Here is a 26,277-nt window from a genome sequence, read left to right as displayed (position 1 = left end):
CTGATAGAGGACCTAGACAAATTAGAGGATTGCGTCAAAAGAAATCTGATAAGTTTCAACAAGGACAAGTGCAGAATCCTGCACTTAGGACGGAAGAATCCCATGCACTGCTACAGGCTGGGGACCGAATGGCTAGGCAGCAGTTCTGCAGAAAAGGACCAAGGGGTTACAGTGGACGAGAAGCTGGATATGAGTCGACAGTGTGCCCTTGTTGCCAAGAAGGCTAATGGCATTTTGGGCTGCATAAGTAGGGGCTGTGCCAGCAGATCGAGGGACGTGATCATTCCCCTCTATTCGACATTGGTGAGGCCTCATCTGGAGTACTGTGTCCAGTTTTGGGCCCCACACTACAAGAAAGATGTGGAAAAATTGGAAAGATCCAGCGGAGGGCAACAAAAATGATTAGGGTGCTGGAGCACATGACTTATGAGGAGAGTCTGAGGGAACTGGGATTGTTTAGTCTGCAGAAGAGAAGAATGAGGGGGGATTTGATAGCTGCTTTCAGCTACCTGAAAGGGGGTTCCAAAGAGGATGGATCTAGACTGTTCTCAGTGGTGGCAGATGACAGAACAAGGAGTAATGGTCTCAAGTTGCAGTGGGGGAGGTTTAGGTTGGATATTAGGAAACACTATTTCACTAGGAGGGTGGTGAAGCACTGGAATGGGTTACCTAGGGAGGTGGTGGAATCTCCTTCCTTAGAGGCTTTTAAGGTCAGGCTTGACAAAGCCCTGGCTGGGATGATTTAGTTGGGGATTGGTCCTGCTTTGAGCAGGGGGTTGGACTAGATGACCTCCTGAGGTCCCTTTCCATGTTCCCATTCAGCTCTAGACCTGCAGTATCCTTGGTTAATGCTAGTCTTGCATCTGTCCTTCATTCAGCCACCTCACAATTATGCTGAACTGGGTGTTGCTTTGTTGTGTAATATTGATTCATTATGAAGAGATGCCACCCATTTTGTTTCATTCACAACTGAAGGTTGGTGTGTACCCCACAGATAAACGTACAATGCAGTGAATCATTACTAATAAAGTATTGTCTTCTTCTCTCTCTCTCAATTGACTTTTCCAGATCCCAAGGATAACGTTAGCTATAGGCATATAGTTCCATGGATTGGTACGTATATTCGTGGCCTCCTCCACATTCTCGACCAGAAATGATGCCGAGGTCAGTCAAGAGCAAGCCATCAATCGATGGCATTTCCCGCTCCTTGGTGCGGTGAGGGCCAGAAGCTCTCTGAAATCATCATGTACGCATTGTGTGTCAAAAAAAGGTGAAACTCGAAGAAGCTTTTGGATAAAGGTGGTTACATGCCGGAGAAGAAGGTTCAGATTGCAGGGTTGAAAGGGCTAGTTTTAAATTGGGGGATACAAAGTCATTTTCTTTTAAAAATTACTAAAAATATGGAGTTTAGAGAAATAAGAAAGGGTAGGCCAGCTGTTATGGATTGTTTCTCTTACTGCCAACTCAGTGGTGTGGCTTCCATTATTTAATCACCAGGGCTCTTTGACATACCCGAGGGAACACCTTGATCACGACCAAGCCAACGAATCGCAATGATTAACTCTGGCCTTTTTATTATTAAAGCAAGAAAAAGAAAACATGAAACAAAATACCACAAATGACAGATTGATACTCTGGTTAGTGTCAGTGACGGGGAGGTGGGCAGGCATGTCTAGTGATCGGAACAGGAGTCAGGCCTACTGGTTGGACAGAAGTCGGTAGCCAGGCATCAGAGCCAAGGGTCCTAGCTGGAGTCAGCAGCCAGGGTCAGAGCTGGGTTACCTGGAGTGAAGCAAGGCAGGAGCAGGGCTGGGACCAAGGCAGGACTAGGAGCTATTGCAGCCACAGGCTAATACTTTAAGCCACTGCTGCTGCTGCTGGATTTAAGAGCCAGTCTGCTGCCTCTTCCAAGCAATAAGCAGTGGAGCCAATCAGGCAGCCTACTAAAGGCCAGCTGTGAGCCAGAGACTGACTTTGCTGCACTGATTCTAGACTGTGGGTACGTCTATACTTACCTCCGGGTCCGGCGGCAAGCAATCGATCTTCTGGGATTGATTTATCGCATCTTGTCTAGACGTGATCAATCGATCCCGGATCGATCCCGGAAGTGCTCGCCGTCGACGCCGGTACTCCTGCTCCGCGAGAGGAGTACGCGGAGTCGACGGGGGAGCCTGCCTGCCGCGTGTGGACCCGCGGTAAGTTCAAACTAAGATACTTCGACTTCAGCTCACGTACCTGAAGTTGCGTATCTTAGTTCGAAGTGGGGGGTTAGTGTGGACCAGCCCTGTAACTTCCATTAGTCTCTTTTGCAAGCCTTTCTGTGGTGAGCTTTTAACAGAGATTATACCCTTGAGAGTGAACCCGCCTGTTGGGAGGAGGGGTCACTTTTCCCTCAATAAGTAAAGACCCAAGTATAGTGTTTTCCAAAATTCTTGTGAATTTGATTTTAGTAGCTTATTAGATACTTAAGTGTTTAATGTCTGGCAAAATAATTTGTTTAAGCCTCTCTAGTTGTTAACAAGAACCCAAACAGTTTATAGCTGGGCAAAGTAAGCAATCTTAACTAAATCCTATGAATTCGAAGACAATATTTACATTAGTTTCTTAGAAGAAGCCATTTAACAAGCTATCTTAAAACAGGCCAGTTACAAATATTAAGAATCCTAAATCCAATTAAATCCCACTGTTTCTCGGTTTACCAATGTTTAGCTCGTGTCTCCTCTCCAGGAATACATGATCTAACCATTTGGTGATTAACAGGAGAAATGGTTAGTAAATTTAAGTTATGACATCATTTCAATGTTCCGATAAAAATCATTACAAGAGTTTTAAACCTAATCCCTTGTAAGTGAGTTAACTTCCTCTCACCGATCCATGTTGAAGTCATGGAGAGGTTGCTTTGGGTTGGTTTCTTCTTGAGTCTTCTCTGTTTTTCTTATCTGCCTGTTGCAGCTTGCTTGTAGAGATAGACAGGATGAGTTAGGGTGTACTCGCTCCATGAGTACTGGGAGTGTGTGAGCAGGAAATGTTTATTTCAGAGTCTTTTATACCTTCTTATTTTTGTGAAATTATAGGAAAACAAACCTCTTTTATGCGTGTTTTAGATTCTGGTTGGTTGCTGCCACTCTTATTGACTCCATGATTTCGGGGTTGGCTTAGGTGACATTTTCAACTCCCGAATATGCAGTCTGTCTAATGAATATGCAACATTTCTTTATCAACGAATCATAGAAGATTAGGTTTGGAAGAGACCTCAGGAGGTCATCAAGTCCAACCCCCTGCTCAAAGCAGGACCAATCCCCAACTAAATCATCCCAGCCAGGGCTTTGTCAAGCCGGGCCTTCAAAACTTCTAAGGATGGAGAGTCCATCACCTCCCTAGGTAACCCATTCCAGTGCTTCACCACCCTCCTAGTGAAATAGTGTTTCCTAATATCCAACCTAAACCTCCCCCACTGCAACTTGAGACCATTACTCTTTGTTCTGTCATCTGCCACCACTAAGAACAGTCTAGATCCATCCTCTTTGGAACCCCCTTTCAGGTAGCTGAAGGCTGCTATCAAATCCCCCCTCACTCTTCTCTTCTGCAGACTAAACAATCCCAGTTCCCTCAGCCTCTCCTTGTAAGTCATGTGCCCCAAACCCCTAATCATTTTCGTTGCCCTCCACTGGACTCTGTACAATTTGTCCACATCCTTTCTGTAGTGGGGGGCCAAAAACTGGACGCAATACTCCAGATGTGGCCTCACCAGTGCCGAATAGAGGGGAATAATCACTTCCCTTGATCTGCTGGCAATGCTCCTACTAATGCAGCCCAATATGCCATTAGCCTTCTTGGCAACAAGGGCACACTGCTGACTCATATCCAGCTTCTCGTCCACTGTAATCCCCAGGTCCTTTTCTGCAGAACTGCCGCTTAGCCAGTCGGCTAATTACCTTTGTTCTTGTGGCAGGGAATATCCAGATAACTTTTAAAGTTAAAACTAACTCTTTTCATTCAGTCCATTTTCTGATAAAATGTTTTTACCTTAGTTTGACAGGAAGTGAAATTCTGTTTTCAAAAAGTCCAAACATTCCTGTTCATTATATAAGAGTTTGTAGTCCTCAAAACAGTCTTTTAAAATCAAATAACTCTTAGTAAGACCTTAGCTCAAGTTGTTGATTCTACGTGGAAATTTTGGGAATGATGATTTTCTGTTCTTCCTGTGTTGGATGAGGGTTTGCTTTGATTAATTAATTCCTCATTATTATAACTATTCTATACTTAAATGGCTTCTTATATTAATTGTTAGTCTAGCATCAAATGACTTTGCTGTATTTGTACATAAAACATCTTACTATTCATATAACAATGATATCAAGCAATTATTATAGGAAGGCTTGTATTTAGATACAAAATATTTGCAAATATACATATTAAAAGCAGCTGATGCCATCTTAAGCATTTGAGAAACAACAAAGGTGTTGCTCCTTAAGTGGAAACACAAGTTGGAAGTAACCAGTGTCTTCTGTAAAAACTAGGGCTGTCAAGCGATTAAAAAAATTAATCGCGATTAATCGCTATCACTGTTAATAATAGAATACCATTTATTTAAATATTTTTGTATGTTTTCTACATTTTCAAATATATAAATTACAACACAGAATACAAAGTGTACAGAGCTCACTATATTTATTTTTTATTACAAATATTTGTGCTGTAAAAAACAAAAGAAATAGTATTTTTCAATTCACCTCATACAAGTACTAGAGTGCAATCTCTTTACCATGAAAGTTGAACTTACAAAATGTAGAATTATGTACAAAAAAACTGCATTCAAAAATAAAGCAATGTAAAACTTTAGAGCCTACATGTCCACTGAGTCCTACTTCTTGTTCAGCCAATTGCTCAGACAAACAAGTTTGGTTACATTTGCAGGAGATAATGCTGCCCGCTTCTTGTTTACAATGTCACCTGAAAGTGAGAACAGGCGTTCACATGGCACTGTTGTAGCCGGCGTTGCAAGATATTTATGTGCCAGATGTACAAAAGATTCATATGTCCCTTCATCTTCAACCACCATTCCATGTGTCTGTGCTGATGATGGGTTCTGCTCGATAACGATCCAAAGCAGCGTGGACCGACCGACGCATGTTCATTTTCATTATCTGAGTCAGATGCCACCAGCAGAAGGTTGATTTTCTTTTTTGGTGGTTCGGGTTCTATAGGTTTCCTCATCGGAGTGTTGCTCTTTGAAGACTTCTTCTGAAAGCGTGCTCCAGAAGTACCTCATCCCTCTCAGATTTTGGACGGCACTTCAGATTCTTAAACCTTGGGTCAAGTGCTGTAGCTATTTTTAGAAATCTCACAGTGGTACCTTCTTTGCGCTTTGTCAAATCTGCTGTGAAAGTGTTCTTAAAATGAACGTGTGCTGGGTTATCACCCGAGACTGCTATAACATGAAATATATGGAAGAATGCGGGTAAAACAGAGCAGGGGACATACAATTCTCCCCCAAAGAGTTCAGTCACAAATGTAATTAACACATTTTTTTAACGAGCATCATCAGTGTGGAAGCATGTCCTCTGGAATGGTGGCCGAAGCATAAAGGGGCATACGAATGTTTAGCATATCTGGCATGTAAATACCTTGCAATACTGGCTACAAAAGTGCCATGCGAACACCTGTTCTCACTTTCAGGTGACACTGTAAATAAGAAGTGGGCAGCATTGTCTCCCGTAAATGTAAACAAACTTGTTTGTCTTAGCGATTGGCTGAACAAGAAGTAGGACTGAGTGGACTTGTATGCTCTAAAGTTTTACATTGTTTTGTTTTTGAGTGCAGTTATGTAACAAAAACAATCTACATTTGTAAGTTGCACTTTCACAATAAAGAGATTGCACTTCAGTACTTGTATGAGGTGAATTGAAAAATACTATTTCTTTTGTTTATCATTTTTACAGTGCAAATATTGGTAACAAAAATAAATAATATTAATTGAGCACTGTACACTTTGTATTCTGTGTTGTAATTTCAGTCAATATATTTGAAAATGTAGGAAAACATCCCAAAATATTTAATAAATTTCAATTGGTATTCTATTGTTTAACAGTGCGATTAAAACTGTGATTAATCGCGATTAATTTTGTTAATCATGATTAATTTTTTTGAGTTCATCGCGTGAGTTAACTGCGATTAATCGACAGCCCTAGTACAAACATTTACCATCATGAATATTCTGCAGGTTTAAAGAATAAAGACTTTAGTGTGTTTACAGGAGAAATCAATTTCAATGAGGATATTCCTAGCCTTCCTTGTGTGGGTTTAAACTCTGGTTTCTCTTTGAAAAGAAAAGGGGGAAGGGATCTGTTATAGGACCAATTTACCTCTTGATTTATTGCTCTGATAGCATAACTTTGAATTCCTTTCACAATCAGTTTTCTTCCTATCAGGGTGTAAATAGTTATTCTACTTGATGACTGCTTGTCCTTGGCTATTAGAAACAGAAACCTTCCAATATTTCTTTGATTATAATCAATTAGCTTTAACATTTTGTAACATAATTAGCTAAACATGTGCCTGTTATATTTTCAAGCATCCTGGCTAAAACATTATTATGGCTATATCTTAATGTTCAGTAAAGGTCCAGACAAGTTTGTAGCAACTTAAAAAAAAAGTTAACATTTTTATTATCATTTTTGTATCAACACTGAGGTCTCTCCCCCACAAGATGCTACTTATGTAGGGTTACCAACCCTCTAGGACTGTCCTGGAGTCTCCAGGAATTAAAAATTAATCTTTAATTAAAGATTAAGTCATGTGATGAAATCTCCAGGAATTTGTCAAAGTTGGCAACCCTATACTTATGTGATATATACAAATGAAATTCCATTCATAGAATTATAGAATCATAGAATATCAGGGTTGGAAGGGACCTCAGGAGGTCATCTAGTCCAACCCCCTGCTCAAAGCAGGACCAATTCCCAACTAAATCATCCCAGCCAGGGCTTTGTCAAGCCAGGCCTTAAAAACCTCCAAGGAAGGAGACTCCACCACCTCCCTAGGTAACGCGTTCCAGTGCTTCACCACCGTCCTAGTGAAATAGTGTTTCCTAATATCCAACCTAACATACCTTGAATCCAGCAAGGACTAGTGACGGGCGAAGATCCAAAGGTTCAGTTTGAAGAAGCAACCAAAAGTTTAGCTGCTCATCTGAACTTCTTGGATCTAGAAATCTGGCTGTGGATTTCATAAGAACAGGCATTCTCTTGCGATTTAGGCTATTCTTTGCTTCTGGTCCAATCAGGAATCTTGGGAGTACAGCCTTTCTACAGGCATTTCTGTACGTCCACTTCTGGTAAATACAGAGAAGCACGAAAATGAATATGCAATCAAAGCTAATTTTACCGGAGACTGGTAAAAGATTAGTTAGTTTCAAGTTATGGGTGAAAGGTTCAAATAGGTTCTTATTTCATCTAAACCCGGTCACCTATCTACAATACAATCATCGTCTGGAGTATGATCCTGAACAATCATGGTGACATTTGAAGATGAAAGATCAAGATCCTCTCTGCATTCCTATCAGTTGTTTGTTGTCATAGCACTAGAAAATACACTATCCTAGCAAATAGGAGATGGAGTAGATGTGACCAAATAGTTTCCATCTCTGATGGAAGTTTTAGTTATTGTAGGCTAAGGCTTTACCTATATACATCAAAAATATCTGCTTATGGTCTTTAAAATCTGAAATGATCTGAATTCTATTGCTTGTGTTCCCCCAGGGAAAGGATTATTGGTCTTACATGGGCCAAAGTGGTACCAGCATCGTAAACTGCTGACTCCAGGGTTTCATTATGACATTTTGAAACCTTACGTGCCATTGATTGCAGATTCTACCAAAGTGATGCTGGTAGGAATGATGACTGCTATTGCCATATTTATTATGTTAGTTTCTTATCCTTGATGGGTTGAAGGCAAAGTGATGGATCAAGAGTTTCCTTGCTGTTCTTGGTGTTACCTAGCTGTTATCAGCCTGTACAGTCTATAATTCCATGGAAATTCTCTTTTTTGGTGGTTTTGCTTTTTGAATGAATCACATTTCTTTTCTGAGATATAGCAACTAATTGGTCCAGAAGATATACAGAGTCTGTGGCAAAGCCTATAACAGGGTTCGGCAATCTTTCAGAAGTGGTGTGCCGAGTCTTCATTTATTCACTCTAATTTAAGGTTTCGTGTGCCAGTAATACATTTTAACGTTTTTAGAAGGTCTCTTTCTATAAGTCTATAATATAGAACTAAATTATTGTTGTATGTAAAGTAAATAAGGTTTTTAGTAGGTTTAAGAAGCTTCATTTAAAATTAAATTAAAATGCAGAACCCCCCAGACCAGTGGCCAGGAACCGAGCAGTGTGAGTGCCACTGAAAATCAGCTCACGTGCTGCCTTCGGCAGGCATGCCATAGGTTGCCTACCCCTGGCCTATAATATCATTAAAAACAAAAAACAAACTAAGGGACCAGGACTGATCAGAGAATGGTGTTTTGAGTAAATGAAAATCTGCCTGTGACGCGTCTCCTGTCCTTGAAAATTTTCGTTTTTTCTCCCCATCAAAACTTTAAAACAATTTTTAAAAACTTTTCAGCAGTTTACAGCCAAATATTTGTGGGGTTTTGAGTTTTGTTTTCCAATGAAAAGTTGTCCTTTTCAATGGAAAATGCCCCGGTGTTCTGACCAGCTCTGTGAGGGACACATTTTTAAATGAAAAGGTGTGTGAGGAATGGGTCCCGACCAGCTCTACTCTTGAGTTAATTAATGCATTTTGCCTGTTAGAAACGTAAAACAGTTGGCAGTCTGGGCCTTTCTGAAGTGGATTCCAGCTGCAGTATTTCCTTGCTTTTCAATAGGTAACAATTCTAGAATCCAGGGATTTGGGGTTCCCTTTTACCGTGATCCAAAAATCACATCTAATCTACAATAGTGATTACTACTTAAGGCATTAAATAGTTCTTGGTGGTACTCTTTAAAGGTACTTATATGAAAGGCAGGATTAAATAAGGGATCTCATGCATTCCTAAACCCTAGGATTGGGACATTTCAACCTTGTGATCTGGGGATTAGAAAATACCCTGAGATGCCAATATTCACAATGTTTAGATTTCAGAGTAGCAGCCGTGTTAGTCTGTATCCGCAAAAAGAACAGGAGTACTTGTGGCACCTTAGAGACTAACAAATTTATTTGAGCATAAACTTTCGTGGGCTAAAACCCACTTCATTGGATGCATGCAGTGGAAAATACAGTAGGAAGATATATATGTTTAGATTGCAATCTCTGCTTTCCATAGTACACATTGTAACTACAGTTTCACTTCTCGGTGGGCTCTTTGCAGGAAAAATAATAGAGTTACAAGGTTTGCGCATGGGACCCGCATTAATTTCTGCAGCTACATTGTCAGGGAGTCTGGGTACAAGAGCAACTAAACGTGCAATGCATTGTCCCTGAAAGAATGCTGATTCCATGTGGACAACACTGCCTTCTAGTGTGAGAATTAAAAACGGGCCTGCAGCATAGATTCACTACTGAGTGAACCGAGCATGTGCATGGAGAGAAACCGGAATATTGACGCACTGGCATGGAGTTTGAACCACACTGGGCTATTGTTACAGAAAAATAAAACAGCCCTATTTTCTGTATGTGTCAGCCAATATAACTGGGATCCAACGGGGGACTTCCACCGCTGAAAACATGGGTCTGTACATCTTGTATGGAGCTAAAGAGCCTCTGGGTGTGGCTGGGAGCTGTAACAGACCCAGACCCTCTTTGGAATGGATCTGGAAGGGGCACACGTTCACTAGTAGGTCACATCTCCTTAAGACTGACCAGTATTGCGGCCTCTTTTGCTGCCTTCTTTAATAGGGCAGCAAAAGAGCTAATACGTTACAGTTTTAAATATAATGGGCAAGATTCTCACTTGCCTTCTTGTGGCTGTGCAGGCACATAATGCCGCACTGACCACAGCCCTTCTGTTTAGCCTGCCCAGACTGCAGCTTCAGGGGAGCGGAGGGAGAGGGAAGGTGAGATCCGACGCTGCAGTATTACTACTTCTGAACCCCAGCAAGTTGGGCAGGGAATAGGATAGGAGGGGAGAAGAGTAGCCACAGAGTTGTGGCTTCTCCCCCCCACGCCCCACGCCAGTTGGCAGATGTCATAACCCAGTGCAAGCTTCGAGGTGTTAAGAGCTGGAAGCCTTTGCAGTGCATAAAACTTTACTGAACCTATAAACTTACAAACCATACAGCAGATGCTATTATTCTTATATGTGCCACTAGAGGGTGATCTCTCTCCCCCTAGGCTTGGTAGAATTTATTTATGCACTTATATATCTTGGACAGCAAATACGGATTATTTGTAAGCATTTTTTTTTCAATTTTCGACTTAAATTTTGACAGTTGCACAAAATTATGGGTTAGCTTTTTTCGTATCATCAATTTAAATTTTTCACAGTTTCAGGAAATGATTGGGGGGTCAGACAATAATTATTTAAAGACAGAGACTGAGATTCAAAAAGGTAACGCTTTCTAACCATTAAACCACAATTTGTCAACATCACATTGACAAAGTTACTAGCCTTAAATCAAACTCTAAGTTTTCCTATCTGTATATTTTGATTTATTATCTATGGAAATATTTCCCCCCTCTGTTTGTGTATGTATTTGAAATTGACATTCACCGACATTTATCAATGCATCTAATCCTTCCAAGCCTATACAGGTATGCCAACCCCCCACCGCCCACACACAAGGAAGCAAGTTGCATCCTACAAATAATTGCATCAACTTACACCCCAGCTGATGCAAAGGAGAACCCAGGCTGGAGTTGCAAGTCTTTTAATCAATTTCCTTCCCAGGGCTGCTCCTGGCTAATCTAGCTATGGCCACCCCTATGCAGGAGTAAGACGCAATACAAATCATATACCAAAGTCTAAGCATCTGACATCCTCAGCCATCAGTGGCCTTTATATCAGTCAGAACTGGTACCTGAAATCATTGATCAATGAACAAATTATTTTTAGATTGATTTTTATAATAACACCTGAGATCCTCACAGTGCCACATTACTAAACATTAATAGCCCATTGTGGGACCACTCAGCTGTCGTTGTGGCTTCTGCTGTACTCCAACACTTCCCCTGGTGGCAGTTATTTCTGACCTCATCGTGATATGAGCCTGAGGCTTCTTCCAAGGAGGCCTTTGGCAATGACATTTTACACATCAGGATGGGCTGTGGGCCAGCATTAGCGTGTCTCCAGTCTGAATTGACACTGGCAGTGTTGGCATGGGACAGATATCTGTCTGGTAGTGAACTTGCCTTGTAAGGAAGAGGAAGGCATTGTTGAGGCTGGGGGCAGAGCGTCTGGCATCCTATACATGGGGACTAAAGTAAAAGATCACTCCTGTGCAGAGGGCCAGCCCAAGACCTTTGCATCAGGGTTTGGCTAAAGAGGGACCATTTGTACATAGTAATTTTTCTGACTAATTTTCCATACCATAAGATAACGTGCAGTGTAACGATCAAAGCAACTGACTCTGGACAAAGGCAAAAGAGAGAAAAATAACTTGGGTCTATACCATAAGTGCCAAGTCAGATTCCTAGCTTCCTCTTGTTTCAAACTAGCATCTCTAAATAAGAAATAAGGGAGTGTCTCCCTTTCCCATATTTTGTTGCCTAGAATACACAACTGGTTAAAGATGTCCCGCGTTTATTTTTAAAATGGAAGGTAAATGCTGACACTGCAGAGCAAGGCATTTCTGGGCCTTCTCACCTGTCTCCTTCCTGCACTAGGATAAGTGGGAACAGCTGATCACACAGGAAAAGTCCTTGGAGCTCTTTGAACATGTCAGCTTGATGACTCTCGACAGCATCATGAAATGTGCCTTCAGTTACCAGAGCAACTGCCAGACGGACAGGTCAGTACCAGATGCTCTCGGGTCCTGACGTAAGGCTGCTATTCATTGGCCATGAATAAACTGCGCAAGTTGCTTATGACAGGTAAATTTATCCCACCTTCATTTTAAAAGTTCTCCAACAGTCCATGCAGTTTAATGGGTGGAATGCACAGGAATCCCACCTCCGGCTGCCAGTCACTCTGTGCCAGAGGTGACTTTTACATTTCCCAGAGTATTATACAGTCTCAGCATGTACATTTCCTTCTCAGCAGATAACCCGCAGCAAAGATTTTGCCTCTGCCAGAGTGTCTCTGGGGCTCCCAGGAGCGGATGCGGTATTGAGAACACTGCCGCCTTTTCAAGGCGTGCGATATTCGCTTCCCTCCCTCCTGAGGCAGAGAGGAAGGATGGTCTTGCAGTTCAGGCATTGGACGGGGACTCGGGACCTCTGGCTTCAATTTCCAGTTCTGCTAGAGATTCCTTTTGTGCCACCTAATCTCTGTGCCTCAGTTTCCCATCTGTAAAAGGGGGATAATAATTCTCCCTTTCTCCTACCCTTAGACTGTCTTGTTTATTCAGACTGTGTATTTCCCTGCAGCATGGCCCAGTGTACTGTCTCTTACCATGTATGCATACAGGGCCTAGACCAGTATTTGATTTCCTGAAAGCAAATCCCTTCCGTTTGTCCCTCACCTCCAGCCCCAGGGAGAATTCCTACATCCGAGCCGTCTTTGACCTCAGCTACTTGGTGCACCAGAGGCTGCGCATCTTCCCGTATCACAACGATCTCATTTATTGGCTCAGCCCTCATGGTTTCCAATTCAAGAAGGCCTGCCAGCTCGCGCACCGCCACACAGGTACTTCCCAACACCCTGGCCTTTGGTTTTCGGAATCCTTTGTGCATTTGGGGTGTTTAACATGGAACCCTCTCTAGCCACAAAACAAGCAGAAGCCATCACAGCTCCTGACCAATGTGCTCCAACCTTCTTCTAAAAGGCTAGAGCTGAGTAGTGCAGACGATCTGGCCCCTACGCTCCTTGGCCTCAGTGCCGAGTTTTCAGCCAAGGGTCCAGTTACTTGTCAGATGTACCATTGTTTCTCGTGATGTGAGCACAAGGCAGCTAGGAACCAGGCGGAGACCCAGCAAGTTGGCTCATGAATGGCCATCCTGGGGTAACAGCTTTGGGTGCTCACTCATGCCCGGTCTGCACCGGAATTGATCAATGACCTTTCTCTGAATCCTAATTGTGCCATGTTGTTCCTGGAGTGTAGTAAATGGGGTTGGCGGAGGTGCTGAGGTAAATGGGGTCAGGATAGGAGGAAGTCCCCACTCCTGAAAGACTCCTAACAGACCTTTGCTGAGGCACAAGGGCCCACACCCTCAAAGGTATTTAGACACCTAACATCCATTGATTTCAATGAACAAAAGGATTCTAAATCTGGGGGATCTGGCCTACATACTATGGTAACAGAGTGAATGCTACCATGTTCCCATAGGTCAGAGGAGGGTTGGTGTAGTTGAATGGCCACCCCACTTTGTGTTTGGAGAGCACGCAGGCAGTCTCCAGGACTACAGGGCTCTACCAGCTGTAGCTGAAAGGTGTACTTCAATCGTTTTCTAATGCAGACAAGGTGATCCGGGAGCGGAAGGAGTCTCTCAAGGACGAGCGAGAACGTGAGAAGGTCCAGAAGAAGAGGCACTTGGACTTTCTGGATATTCTTCTCCATGCCAAAGTGAGTTATGGAGGAATGCGTGTGCACTAAATACCACCAAGCAGGGGGTATGTTCCACTGGGCTTCACCACCAGAGGTGATACCAAGTGAACTGCACCCCTGTGCTGAGAGCCAGCACAGGACCAATGCACCACTTAGGCCCTCAAATGAGGGCTGAAGTGATGCATAAGCCTCATGGCTGGCCTATTGCATAGAGTGAATTTCACCTGGTGATTAAATAAAATATTCCCTCTTCTCATCCTACTGAAAGTTGGGTGGGCCTCCAGACTTTAACTGCCGGGCCCCCGTAGAGAAAGTGAAAAGAGAAGTTAGTCCCCATGCTCAGTTAGTGACCAATCAAGCATCTATATGGAAATCTCACTTCTTGTCTATAACCTCCTTTTCCAATCTGCAATAATTGATTCAGTCCACTAGGGAGCCCCCTTGCTTCAATTTACCCCTCTCTAGCATAGGCAGGCCTTGCTCTCAAGTCTTCTTTCCAGCTGTCATTTCATAGCGCTGGACAGTGAAGATATTCTCTTCTCCCTTCCTCATAGTTGCTTGCTGGAAGCTCTTGGAGTGGTGTGTGTCTACACAGAAGAGTAGAGAGGGCAGATTAATTTTTACAGGGGACATAACTCCTTTCCCAGGACAGGTGGCATAACCTGGACTAAAGGGGCAATATTAAGAAAAGGAAATGTAGATGTAACCCTCACACCTCCTGGGGGTGGTGTTCTGTCCCCTCTAGTGGCACCAAGACCACTTAGAGAGAGGGAAAGAGATTAATGAGTCTGCTCTACAGACTTAGCTAACAGCCAGCTAGCTTTCAGTTCATGCTGTAGCGGCTCATGCACTAAGCTGCAGAGGTCCCAGGTTCAATCCTGCCCACAGATGACCAGGGCCTGTCAGCGTTACATAGACACAACTGGTCAAAAGTTGGTACAACTTCATGACAGTCAATTGGGTAAGACCAGAATGAATTTGACCCTTTGGGCCTCCAGAACAGTTTCTGAAGGAAAGTGGGAGAGCATTCTTGCTGGAGAAAACCAAAAGAAGTGTGCTGTAGGGAGCAATTCTTCACTGCTCCTCCACAAGAGGAGCCAACCTACCTCTTCTCTTCTCGGTGCCAGGGTGAGGCAGCAGGAGTTGTCCATGGGCACTGTAACAAAGAGATTTTGGATTCCCGCCTGAACTGGTTGGCAAAGCGATAGCCAGCATGATGAGTGATTGTAATTCTTGCTGGATTCATTTGTGCCACTGAGAGTGTCCATGTGTTGTTAGGATGAAAACGGAGCTGGATTATCCGATGAAGACCTACGTGCCGAGGTGGACACGTTTATGTTTGAGGGTCACGATACCACGGCCAGTGGGATCTCCTGGCTCTTGTACTGCATGGCCCTGTACCCAGAGCACCAGCAGAGATGCAGGGAAGAGATCAAGGAGATTCTGGGAGACAGGACTACTATCCAGTGGTGAATCTCACATTTTCATATTTATCTGATTCCTCCCTATCAATGTTGTTACTAGGAGATAAGGTATTAATAAATGTTAGTTAAGAAGCCAAGGTGCTCAGGGCCTAGTTTTCAGAGGCACTGAATACACAGTAGTTATGACTTCATTTGATGTAGTGGATGCTACGCCCTTCTGAAAACTGGGCCTGCAATATCTATATCAGTGGTTCTCAACTTATTTATCACTGTGGGCTGCATATGTGGCCCACAATTTGCTACCTGGGCTGCAGGGGCCGGGTGGCAGGGCAGCGGCAGCCCTGATCCTGGACCCCCACCACGCAGGGCCAGCCAGCTGCCCGCCCTGGACCCTGGCCTCTCCCTGCATGGGGCTGGCCGGCTGCCCCGGAGCTTGTGGGGCTGGGCAGCAGCGCCGGACCCTGGAGCTTTTGGGACTGAGTGGTGAGCCCAGATCCCCGACCGCGTGGGGCTGGCTGGGAGCCTCAACCCTGGACCCCCACCACACAGGGCGGGCCAGCAGCCCTGACCCCGCTGTGCTGGGCAGCTGGAAACCCGGACCCCGCCTCACGGGCCGGCCCTTAGCACATGGCTGAGCTGGGCTGCAGCTGTGTGGTAATTGGGTCACATGCGGCCCGAGACCCTCTGATCTATATTTAATCTAGTCCGTGTCACTGCATTTCAGGGCATTGGGCAGTGCAAATATGTTACCCTCAAATTAAGTCCAAGCAGATGTAGGGAAAATTATAATTCCAAACCACAACCAGAGGTGTGGCGGATGCAAACAGTGTGTATTCTCTGGGTACAGCTGTTGCTTGCTGGAATAGCTGTACTGGAAATATCTGAATCACTCACTCACACCCTTGCCTTTGGGTCATTTCAGGGATGATCTTGGCAAGATGACTTACAGCACCATGTGCATCAAGGAGAGCCTTCGCCTTTACCCTCCGGTACCTGGAGTGTCCCGACAGCTCAGCAAATCCATCACGTTCCACGATGGACGTACCTTACCAGAAGGTCTGTATTCGGGTTCCTCTTTTCCATTAATTTTTAATGGTCAAATTCTGCTCTCAGCTATACAGGTACAACTCCCATTGACAGCCATGAGAGTTACACCTCAGAAACGGAGAGAAGGATATGGCCCGCCCCTAAATAAGTTATATGTCATTAGAAGTAGGGTGACCAGACAGCAAGTGTGAAAAATTGGGACAGGGGATGGGGGGGGGTAATAGGAGCCTATATAAGAAAAAGGCCCAAATATCGGGACTGCCCCTATAAAATTGGGACATCTGGTCACCCTAATTAGAAGAGCAAGCATTGATATAAAAAGCTGCAGACAGCACCCTCTGGTTGTCAGGAGATGAAGTGCACTAAGAAGAAAGCGATTAGAATCAAACTGTTGGAAACCAATTGAATGAATTCCGACACAAAAATGTTGAGTCAAATTTTTGACCACTCTAATATTGTGAAGAGTGGAGACTTAAGTCCTTTAGAAAGTGGTACTCGATTGCTCTAGGGATTAGTGTTGGGTAATGGAATTGCAAGTTTAGACAGTTGAAAAGCAACATATGACGTTAGAGCAAGAATTATTTGTGACCACTGGTCATGTGCCTATATGAAATGAATCAGTGATCTAAGTTCAATTAATAGATTCTACGGCTGGAAGGGACCATTGTGATCATCTAGTCTGACCTTCTTTATAGCACAGGCGGGACAACTCCCCCCACCCTCATCAAATAATTCCTAGAGTAGATCTTTTAGAAAAACATCCAATTTTGATTTTAAAATGGTCAGTGATGGAGAATCCACCACAACCGTTGGTAAATTGTTCCATAATTACTCACTGTTAATTTATGCCTTTTCACAGTGGATTGGTATCATATCACACAAAAACCCACCACAACTGAAACACAACTGAAGAGAGTAGAGACGGAATGAGATCTTGGAGATTAAGCTCCCTCCAGGCCAGTTCTGTGAAACCTTGGCCTGACTCAGGGGGCAATTTACGCTGCTGCTGCCTGGGAAATTTCTTATCGGTGGACAAACAGATTTCTTTCCGCAGGATTATCAGGCCAGCACCCTGCCCTAGTTCTGAACTTTGCACAATATTTGATTTAAAAAAGAATGAGGAAAGTTGGACTTTGCTCTCCTGTATCCATAGCATTTAATTTGTTCCTCTCTATTCACACAAGATTCTTGATTATTCACGTCAAAGTGTGTAGTGTGAAATTTACCCCAGGCCGTGTGCCAGAACAAGGTATATGCCTCATTTAAGTCCTAAATTGGGATGTGAGTGGTTCATGAGCCTTTCTGCACAGAGATGAACTTCACCCCCTAATGTTTAAATAAATTCATTTCTTGGTTTATCTTATACTAGATGATGGTTTTATAGTTTAATGCCTGACAATGTTCATGCTCACTGGGGATCCAGTAACCTAAACTAATTGGAATGGGATGCTACTCTACAGTCACAATAGGGATATCATGGGCTCACCAGAGCTGGGGTGTCCTGTGGAGCAGGCTCACCTTAATTTAGTTTTCTGTAAAACAATTTTCAACTCAAAATGGCCGCCTGGGTGTTAAAGAACATAACATAACAGTCTTTCACAGATCTAACCAAACTGTCAGCGTTAGGCCCATGACCAGCCCAGGTTTTAGTCTTAAATCAGGGAGACAGCGCCTTCCCTGTCACAGCCACACCCAGAACTGGCCTTTGAAAGCAGCAGCCAACCCTTTTTATCTGGCTTGCTGGCCCCTGATTGGCCTCTGCCTGCTCCCAGCCCTTCTAGCCTCACTTATTCCTCCAGCAGCTGATCCTGGGAGGCCTCTCTAGGCAACTCCTGGAGGTCTGAGCTCGCTACTCTTCTCTTCCAAAAGAACTGCTTCATAGGGCAGGATTACCATGGCAGCAGAGCCTCCAGCAGGGGGCAGTGAACATCTAGTACCCCCCTGTCAGAAGGAATCAGCAGATTTTCACCCGGTTGACTTGTTCTCCTCCTAAACGGATACTGAACAAGTGACATTTAATTTGGAAAACAAATCAAATAGAAATCCTCCGACAGGGCCTGATCTAAAGCCCATTGACTTCACCGGGTGTTAGATCAGGCCCCTAAAGCCCAAGAGAATATGTGCCTGGCCCCTTGTGAAAGGCAGTGTAGCAGTTCGTGGACTCACCGGTGCGGCACCTCCTGCTGGTCGTCTGGGAATTATCTCTTTTCCAGCCTCGGAGCACCCTCTGCTGGCCGGTGTCTCGCCTGCCTCAGACCCCTGTGTCCCTCCCAGACCCCGGTGCCCTTTACCTCGGGGTTATGCCCCAGCAGTACCCCCACTCTCTGGGTCTCCCCTCCCAGGGGAACCCCCAACCCTCTATCCCCACCTTGCCTTAGTAGCAACAGCCAGTCACCATGTAGCCCCTTTCCCTGGGGGCAGACGGCAGTCTGTAATGGCCACTCATGAGTGGCAAGGGGGTTGGACCAGCGGCCTCTGCCTATCTCTGTAGCCCCAGTACCTGCTTAGGCCTTACCCAGGGCCTCAGCCTGGGGAGTTGCCAGGCTGGAGCTCCCCAGTTCCACTTGCCTTTCCCCAGCGCTGCTCTGCGGCAGGTAGCGTCTGTTCCCAGGCAGCTAGGCCCTTCCCACTCCAAGGCGGGAGTGAGAGCTCCTCCCTCAGCCCTTTTATCAGGGCCTGCTGTGGCCTGGTTAGGTGTGGCCACAGCTGTGGCCGCTTCCCCAATCAGCCTACCTTTTCTCCGAGGAGTGGGTAACTGCCCCGCCACAGGCAGTCATTGAAGTCCAATGTCTCCTCAAGCTGGAATTTACACTCCCGCTCCAAGTGTAGACATACCCCAGGAAAGAACTATTCAAAACGGCCCTTTGTTCTTCCAAGCCCACTGCCACGCTTTTAAAAACGTGAGAACATCGGAGTGAAATGATCCCATCTTGACCAACAGATGGAGAGACAAGACACACATTATTTTGTACTGAAGCTCCACTCTTCTGATCAGCAAGTGGGCTGCTAAATCAGGGGCTGGGGAAGATGTAGGTGCAGCAGAAACTTGTTGCTAATTTCCACCTCCTGGCTACTTAAGTGTCAAATGCAGACAGATGGAATAAAATGGATTAAGAACAAAGAAATTATTATTATTTCACTAGGAGGGTGGTGAAGCACTGGAATGGGTTCCCTAGGGAGGTGGTGGAATCTCCACATCCTTAGAGGTTTTTAAGGTCCAGCTTGACAAAGCCCTGGCTGGGATGATTTAGTTGGGGTTGGTCATGCTTTGAGCAGGGGGTTGGACTAGATGACCTCCTGAGGTCTCTTCCAACCCTAATAGTCTATGATTCTATGAAATAGTAGGTACCTACATCCCAATTCCTGTTCAAAGATTCACAAGACAAATGGCAAAACTTCAATGGGCTTTAGTGGGGCTAGGATTTGATCCATAGACTAAGGCCAGAAGAGACCACTGATCACCTAAGCAGGTTTCCTGCGTAACACAGCCAATAGAATGTAATTGCTGCATCAGTAAACATTTTCTCGTCTTTGTTTGCTTTACAGGTTCTTTGGTTGCAGTAAGCATCTATCTCATTCACAGAAACCCCAGCATGTGGAAAGATCCGCTGGTATGTTTTCTTTTGTCCTTACGAGACCCTTTCCGCTGCAAGCAGTGCATTCAATGTACGTGTTTTAGTAGCTGAGTTAGCACCTTTAGTAGCTAAACCTCTTGGCATACAGGCCCCTGTGATTGAAGACTGTAGGCTGCACAGGTTTCATGCACACTGTGTCGTGACTTTCCTGGCTTTGTCTCCTCAGCTGGGTGGGTGGCATTGATGGGCTATTTCTACCCCACTCCCAACCCCCCACAAAAAACTCCACAAGAAAATCCACATGCATGCGCACACAAGCCATGGAGTCCGGACTCCTCGGTTTAATCCTGGCTCTACCAATGTCTGACTCCGTGGTCTTGGAGAAATCCTTGAGTCAGAGACCTTTGTCAGCAGTTAAAGACACAGTTAGGGGACAGCAGCAAAGGGATTTCACAAGTCCACCTGCCTCCCCTGTGTTGATCAGGCACTTCAGGAAGCCTCTTCTGATGGGTGGATCTCTTAAAGCACTTGCACAATCGTTATTTGCACATCTGTGCCATCTTTTTATCTGAGGATCTCCAAGAGACTCTATCAGGGCCGGCTCCAGCATTTCTGCTGCCCCAAGCAAAAAAAAAGCCGCGATCGGCGGCGGCAGTTCAGCAGCAGGTCCTTCGCTCCTAGAGGGAGTGAGGGACCTGCCGCCCCCGAATTGCCGCAGGTGCCGCCCCTCTCCCTTGGCCGCCCCAAGCACCTGCTTGTTAAGCTGGTGCCTGGAGCCGGCCCTGGACTCTATACATATTAATTAAACCTTCCCACACCTCCAAGTAGGGACACCCAGAATGAACATCCACTTTTCAAAATGGGGGCCCTGACCTTTCTGTGGGTATCAGCTTAGCCAAACAGAAATTGGCTATGGTAGCAGTCTGTACTGGTAACTCACAAGGGCACTGGAAGGCTTAATTAATTGTTTGCATTGCAATCCTCAGTTAAAGTCCCACAGGTGTGCAAATTATTGATTATTATTAAGTGGTTTTGGAGACACTCCCCGCCCCCCCCTGCCCCCAATCGAGAGATGAAGTCCTTACTCAGATTAATAAAATAATAGTAGATCTCGGTGTGTGTCACAACCTTGTTTTGAGCTACAAAGCGGGTTGAGCTTTCAGACGGGCAAAGTCCTCAGGGAAACCTCCCTGATTCTTACATCTGGTGAGTGGCTTTACAATCCCCATTATACAACCGAAGGGCTGTAATTTATGAAAACAGAGACAACTAGAAGCAGGTGGCTCACCAAATAATAGCCACGATTCTCAAAAGTGACTAGTGATTTTTGGGTGCTCCACTGGAGATACCTAAAGAACATAGGACTGGAAGAGACCTCCTGGGACAGAGTCCAGTCCCCTGCTTTTGCAGGCAACTCTGTCATATAATCCCATTCATAAACATATCAAGCTCCAGCCTCAAAATTCGGGCGTTTGCCCCCACTGCTCCTGTTGGGAGGCTGTCCCAGAACCTAACTCCTCTGATGCCTGGACACCTTCTTCTCATTTCCAGCCTGAATTTGTTCGTGGGAGTAGATCCCCATTTGTTCTTGTGCCAAGATTGTCCTTTATTTTCAATAGCTCTTTCTCCTGCTCTAATTTACCTCCTCCCCCATTTTAACCCAATGTACTTAGAGAACAATTAGATCCCCTTCCCAGTCTTCATTTTGCTAGTTTAAACAAGCAAGCTCTTTTCATCTCCCCTGGTTAAACAGGCCCTCCATTCCCCCGATCATCCTAGCCGCCCTTCTCTCCATCTGTTCCAATCTGAATTCATCTTTCTCAAACATGCATGACCCGAGCTGGCCACTATTCCAGATGAGGTTTTACCAGTGCCTACTATTGGCATTAATACGTCTCTATCTCTACTGGAAAGATCTTGCCTGATACATCCTAGGACTGCCTTTACTCCCCCCCCCCCACAGTCACATCAGTGGTGGCTGATAGTCTTACTGTGATTGACTAAGACAGCCTGGTCTTTCTCCTCCTCTGTTTCCAACTGATGGATAGCAGAAATACTTAGTAGTCTAAGTGCATAATCTTACACTTTATACTATTACATTTCATCCCATTTCTATTATTTCAGTTCTCCAGTTCTACCTGTATTGCTGGTGCCTCCCAATTTGGGTCATCAGCACGTTTAATGAGTACCCTTCCCTTAAAGGGACCTGACTTTCAGAGGGCAGGTACTTGACCCTTCCTGGGCTTGAAGTGGGGAAGAGAGAGACAGATTCTAAGGCCAGAAGGGATGATTAGATCATCTAGTCTGATCTCCTGCATAGCAAGACCTAGTAATTCCAGCATCAAGCCCACCTTTTCTATTGGAGCTAGAGAAAGCTGTTTAAATCAAGACTGGATACCTATGTAAAGACTCCAAGTGATAGAGAATCGACTGTATCCCTTTTTCAATGGTTCCATGGATAAGCAGTGGCGGATTATCCACTGGGCCAACGGGGCCCATGCCCATGGGCACCCCTGCACCCCAACCTGCTCCATCTGTCTGGCGCTCCAGCCGGGGAGCGGGGTCAGGGCGCAAGGGCTTGTCCCGCTCAGCCCGCTTGTCGCTCTTGCAGAGTGGGGCAAGCCCCTACGCCCTGACCCCGCTCCCGGCTGAAGCGCCGGGCGGGTGAAGCTAACCCTCACACCCCGACCCCGCTCCCCAGCAGCAGTGTAGGGGGTACTGCAGGTGGAAGGGGTGGGGAGGGGCCCCCACTTGCTCTGGCCTAGGGCCCTGCAAAATACCCCTGTGGATAAGCACTCTCGCTATGAAAGATAAGTTGTGCCTTGTTTCTTATCTGAATTTGTCCAGCTTTATCCTATAAAGGAGTCTCAAATTGGGCGTCCAGAACATAGAAGCCAAAGCCACTAGTCGCTGCTGAAAGAATTGGCCAGTAGTTTTGAAACTGAAATGACCATTGTTTGTTTGTTTTTTAAATGAACTCTTTCATTCCAGGCGTTTGATCCGTGGAGATTTTCTCCAGAGAACGTCTCTGACAGACATTCTCACGCCTTCCTGCCTTTTGCTGCTGGGTCAAGGTGAAGTATATTTTAATTTAAGAAGTCAAAGGGAAGAAAAGAACCACCATTCTGAAATGTGATTTAGCAGATGTTTCTATCTGTACTGCAGAAGCGCTTAGAGATCCCAGCCAAGAACGAAGGTTGGGCCCCATTGTGCAAAGTGCTATACAAGCACAAAGGAACAGATGAGCCCTGCCCCAAAGACTTACAATCTTAATATTTTCTATCAAGTTGACATCAGTTATTATCTATATTCTGGTAGCACCCAGAGGCCCCAGCTAAGATCCTGTCCCACTGTGCTGGCAGTCATGTACCGTCATGCAAAGAGCTTATAATCTAAATACACAAAATAGGAAAGTAGGATTATCCTTGTTTTAGATACCGGGAACTGAGGCACAAAGAGATTAAATGACGTGGCTGGGATCATGCAAGGAGTCTACCCCATCTCAGACAAAGAAATTGTCATCTGCTCTTCTCCTCTGATACCTCCCTTTGCCCAAGTGACCCCATCCCATCTCCTGATCTCCCTCATGCCCATTCTCATCCACTCCCTTACTCTCCTTCTTAACCTCTCACAGTCCTCGGGCTTTTAGAGTCATAGAGTTTAAGGCTAGAAGGGACCACCAGATCTTCTATTCTGACCTCCTGTACATCACAGGCCACCTTCATCACACAGCACCAACACACGAACCCCAACAACCGAAATGAGATCTAAGTATTACAGCCGACAGGAGACTAGATGTGGGAAGAGAGAGATCATACAGAAACTGAGAACAGAAAGGGAGAGGTAGAGAGACAAGAAAGCCAAGCAGGAACCTGTAAGCACAGTATGACCCTGGAAAAGCTAGTGAGAAAGATTTGGGGTCTGGTGTTAGCTAGAGAGACTTTGGGCTTGTAAGATAAGAAACTGTTCCTTTTATTTTTGGTTCTTTCTGTGTTCAGAGACACGGGACTTTGTACATTCCTTGTAAATAAACAAGATTGATACCCGACTCCATAAATTTCTGCTTCCAACTGGAACATTCCCAAGGCCCCAAACTTTGATTGCGTCAAGAAGGGGAAACATAAGAACTTCCATACTGGGTCAGACCAAAGGTCCATCTAGCCCAGTATCCTGTGTTCCGACAGTGGCCAATGCCAGGTGCCCCAGAGGGAATGAACAGAACAGGGAATCATCAAGTGATCCATCCCCTCTTGCCCATTCCCAGCTTCTGGCAAACAGAGGCTAGGGACACCATCCCTGCCCATCTTGGCTAATACAAACACAAATACGAACACTGTGTTTGAAGGAGGCTGTTGGTCACTAGCATTGGCTACAGGTACCTAAAGGGAGGAAACAGGTGCCTGAAACCCAGTCAAGCCTTCAAGGTAATAAATCGTTGATACATGGGGGAGCGTACTTTAGTCCTGATCTAGTGGGGGAAACACTGCAAGATTCCACCATAAGGCAGGGCAAAGGCAAGAGGCCTATCCCCTGAGGGGCTGTACACAGAGACCAGAAAAGGGACAGACGGGCAAGAGTCTTATGGGACACTCTGGAACTTTATGGAGGGTTTTAGTAGAACACGTGTGAAAGACGAGTGGGTTGGTTAAGTCTGAAAATAGGCTGGATACATCAGGCAGGCAGTACGTGAGTCTCAGCTACTGGAACGGCTGAGTAGCCATTTGCACGACAACTGTGTCTGTCTGGCAAAGAGTAAGAGAACTAAAGAAAACCATAAGTAATGGCTGAGAGGGTGAGCTATGGAGAGGGGTTCATGCTTTTTGCTGATGCAGGCCCAGCTTCTCTGAATTTCCTTTGGGTCTCTTTTCTCAGGAACTGCATCGGGCAGCAGTTTGCCATGAATGAGTTGAAAGTGGCTCTCGCTCTGACTCTGCTCCGCTTCGAACTCTCACCGGATCTGGCCCACACCCCCATCAAAATACCTCAGCTCGTCCTACGCTCCAAGAACGGGATTCACCTGCACTTGAAGAAAGTCCTCTGATGCCGATATTGCACTGATCTAAGTGCGGGAAAGGGACCAAGTAGATAACGTGGTGCCATTTGAATCAGACCAAGAGGTTAGTTAGAATAGACAAGCTTCTGGGCCCAAAGATCTTCACCCCCCCTTCTTCTGCCACCATCAGCCAAAGTGCCTATTTTGGCCTGAACTGATGTGTCATAGGTAGTTGGTTCAATAAAAGGCGTGGGTCTTATTGTCCAGTAGGATTTTATTCTGCCTAGCAAGTGGTCCCTTTGGAACATCTGCCCCTGCTTTGATCTTGCCTCTCCACGTCCCTTCACTGGCTTCCTCTCGTCTTTCGCACAGGAGTCAAATCCAGCACCCACTGAAGCCTTGCAATGGGCATTGGATCAGGCCCCAAAGTTCTAGCCTCTCTTTTACAACTCTTACTGCTTCCTACTATCCATCTATCCTAAATTTCCCTCCCAATTACCTTTTTGGGTCCTTCTTCCACTGTCCATACCTTCTACAATGCCTGCATATGAGCCCCTCCGTCCTCCTTCAAAACTCTCCTTATGTTGCACTTGCAAGAACAGGCCAACTATTACAGACCTTTTTGTTTTTTAATAAGCATTGATTAAAGTTTGGACTGTTGACCTCTGCGCAAACTACATTATCTGCATCTGATTAAGACTGGAAAGCCGCTCGGGACAGTGTCTGTCTTCTGTGTTAATAAATAACCAGTTATTAACATAACAACAGCTGTATTGAGTTATCGGTGACATTTATAGCTAAACCGATCAAACAGGAGTACTCCAGAAAACACCTTAGCAATGGGGAAGGAAAAAGCATGGACCTGAAGGAACCAGACCAGATCCTCAGCTAGTGTAAATTGGTATAACTCCGTTGACTTCAACAGAGCTATGGTGATTTACACGGTCTAAGAATCTGGCCCATTGTGCAAGAGAAACGATTGCAATGCTGGGTGTCAAATCCCATGAACCCCCCTTGCAGAACACCCGTGCCCCTAGCTGAATATTATTGACATGTCTATAAATACAATGCCTGTGAAAGTAAGAAGTCACGGGGCTGCCGTAACAGCTAGGGCAGGGGTGGCCAACCTGAGCCTGAGAAGGAGCCAGAATTTACCAATGTGCATTGCCAAAGAACCACAGTAATATGTCAGCAGCCCCCCATCAGCTCCCCACCCCCGCTCCCAGCACCTCCCACCCACCGGCAGCCCTGCCAATCAGCGCCTCCCCCTCCCTCCCTACACCTCCCGATCAGCTGTTTCGTGGCGTGCAGGAGGCACTGTGGGGGAGGAGCAAGGGCATGGCAGGCTCAGGGGAGGGGTGGGAAGGGGTGGAGTGGGGGCAGGGCCTGGGGCAGAACCAGGGGTTAAGGAGTGAGCACCCCATGGCACATTGGAAAGCTGGCACCTGTAGCTCCAGCCCCGGAGTCGGTGCCTATACAAGGAGCCGCATATTAACTTCTGAAGAGCCGCATGCAGCTCCGGAGCCACAGGTTGGTCCACCCCTGAGCTAAGGCCATTGGAACATCTCACATGGTGTTTTGCCTCCTGCTATAAAAGATCA

At 45.4% G+C, this 26,277-nt stretch overlaps 1 protein-coding gene across 1 annotated transcript in view; it reads left to right on the top strand.

The window, feature by feature from the left end:
* LOC112102852 (cytochrome P450 4B1-like) overlaps positions 1 to 25,344 on the top strand; it is a 33,532-nt gene extending 8,188 nt beyond the window's left edge. Inside the window, exons 3-12 of the mRNA XM_024194326.1 lie at positions 1,069 to 1,113; positions 7,761 to 7,888; positions 11,818 to 11,942; positions 12,627 to 12,778; positions 13,549 to 13,655; positions 14,916 to 15,106; positions 15,984 to 16,117; positions 19,655 to 19,719; positions 22,675 to 22,757; positions 24,556 to 25,344. Of these exons, the coding sequence (XP_024050094.1) occupies positions 1,069 to 1,113; positions 7,761 to 7,888; positions 11,818 to 11,942; positions 12,627 to 12,778; positions 13,549 to 13,655; positions 14,916 to 15,106; positions 15,984 to 16,117; positions 19,655 to 19,719; positions 22,675 to 22,757; positions 24,556 to 24,724 (1,199 nt within the window). The 3' untranslated portion in view covers positions 24,725 to 25,344. The remainder of the gene's footprint in view (positions 1 to 1,068; positions 1,114 to 7,760; positions 7,889 to 11,817; positions 11,943 to 12,626; positions 12,779 to 13,548; positions 13,656 to 14,915; positions 15,107 to 15,983; positions 16,118 to 19,654; positions 19,720 to 22,674; positions 22,758 to 24,555) is intronic.
* The last annotated feature ends 933 nt before the right edge of the window (positions 25,345 to 26,277 follow it).

The sequence above is a fragment of the Terrapene carolina genome, unplaced genomic scaffold (assembly GCF_002925995.2).
Source record: "Terrapene carolina triunguis isolate 2854851 unplaced genomic scaffold, T_m_triunguis-2.0 Scaffold110, whole genome shotgun sequence".
Classification (NCBI taxonomy): Eukaryota; Metazoa; Chordata; order Testudines; family Emydidae; genus Terrapene; species Terrapene triunguis.
Note: the sequence above shows the minus strand (reverse complement) of the source record. Positions and strands in the feature narration are given on the sequence as shown.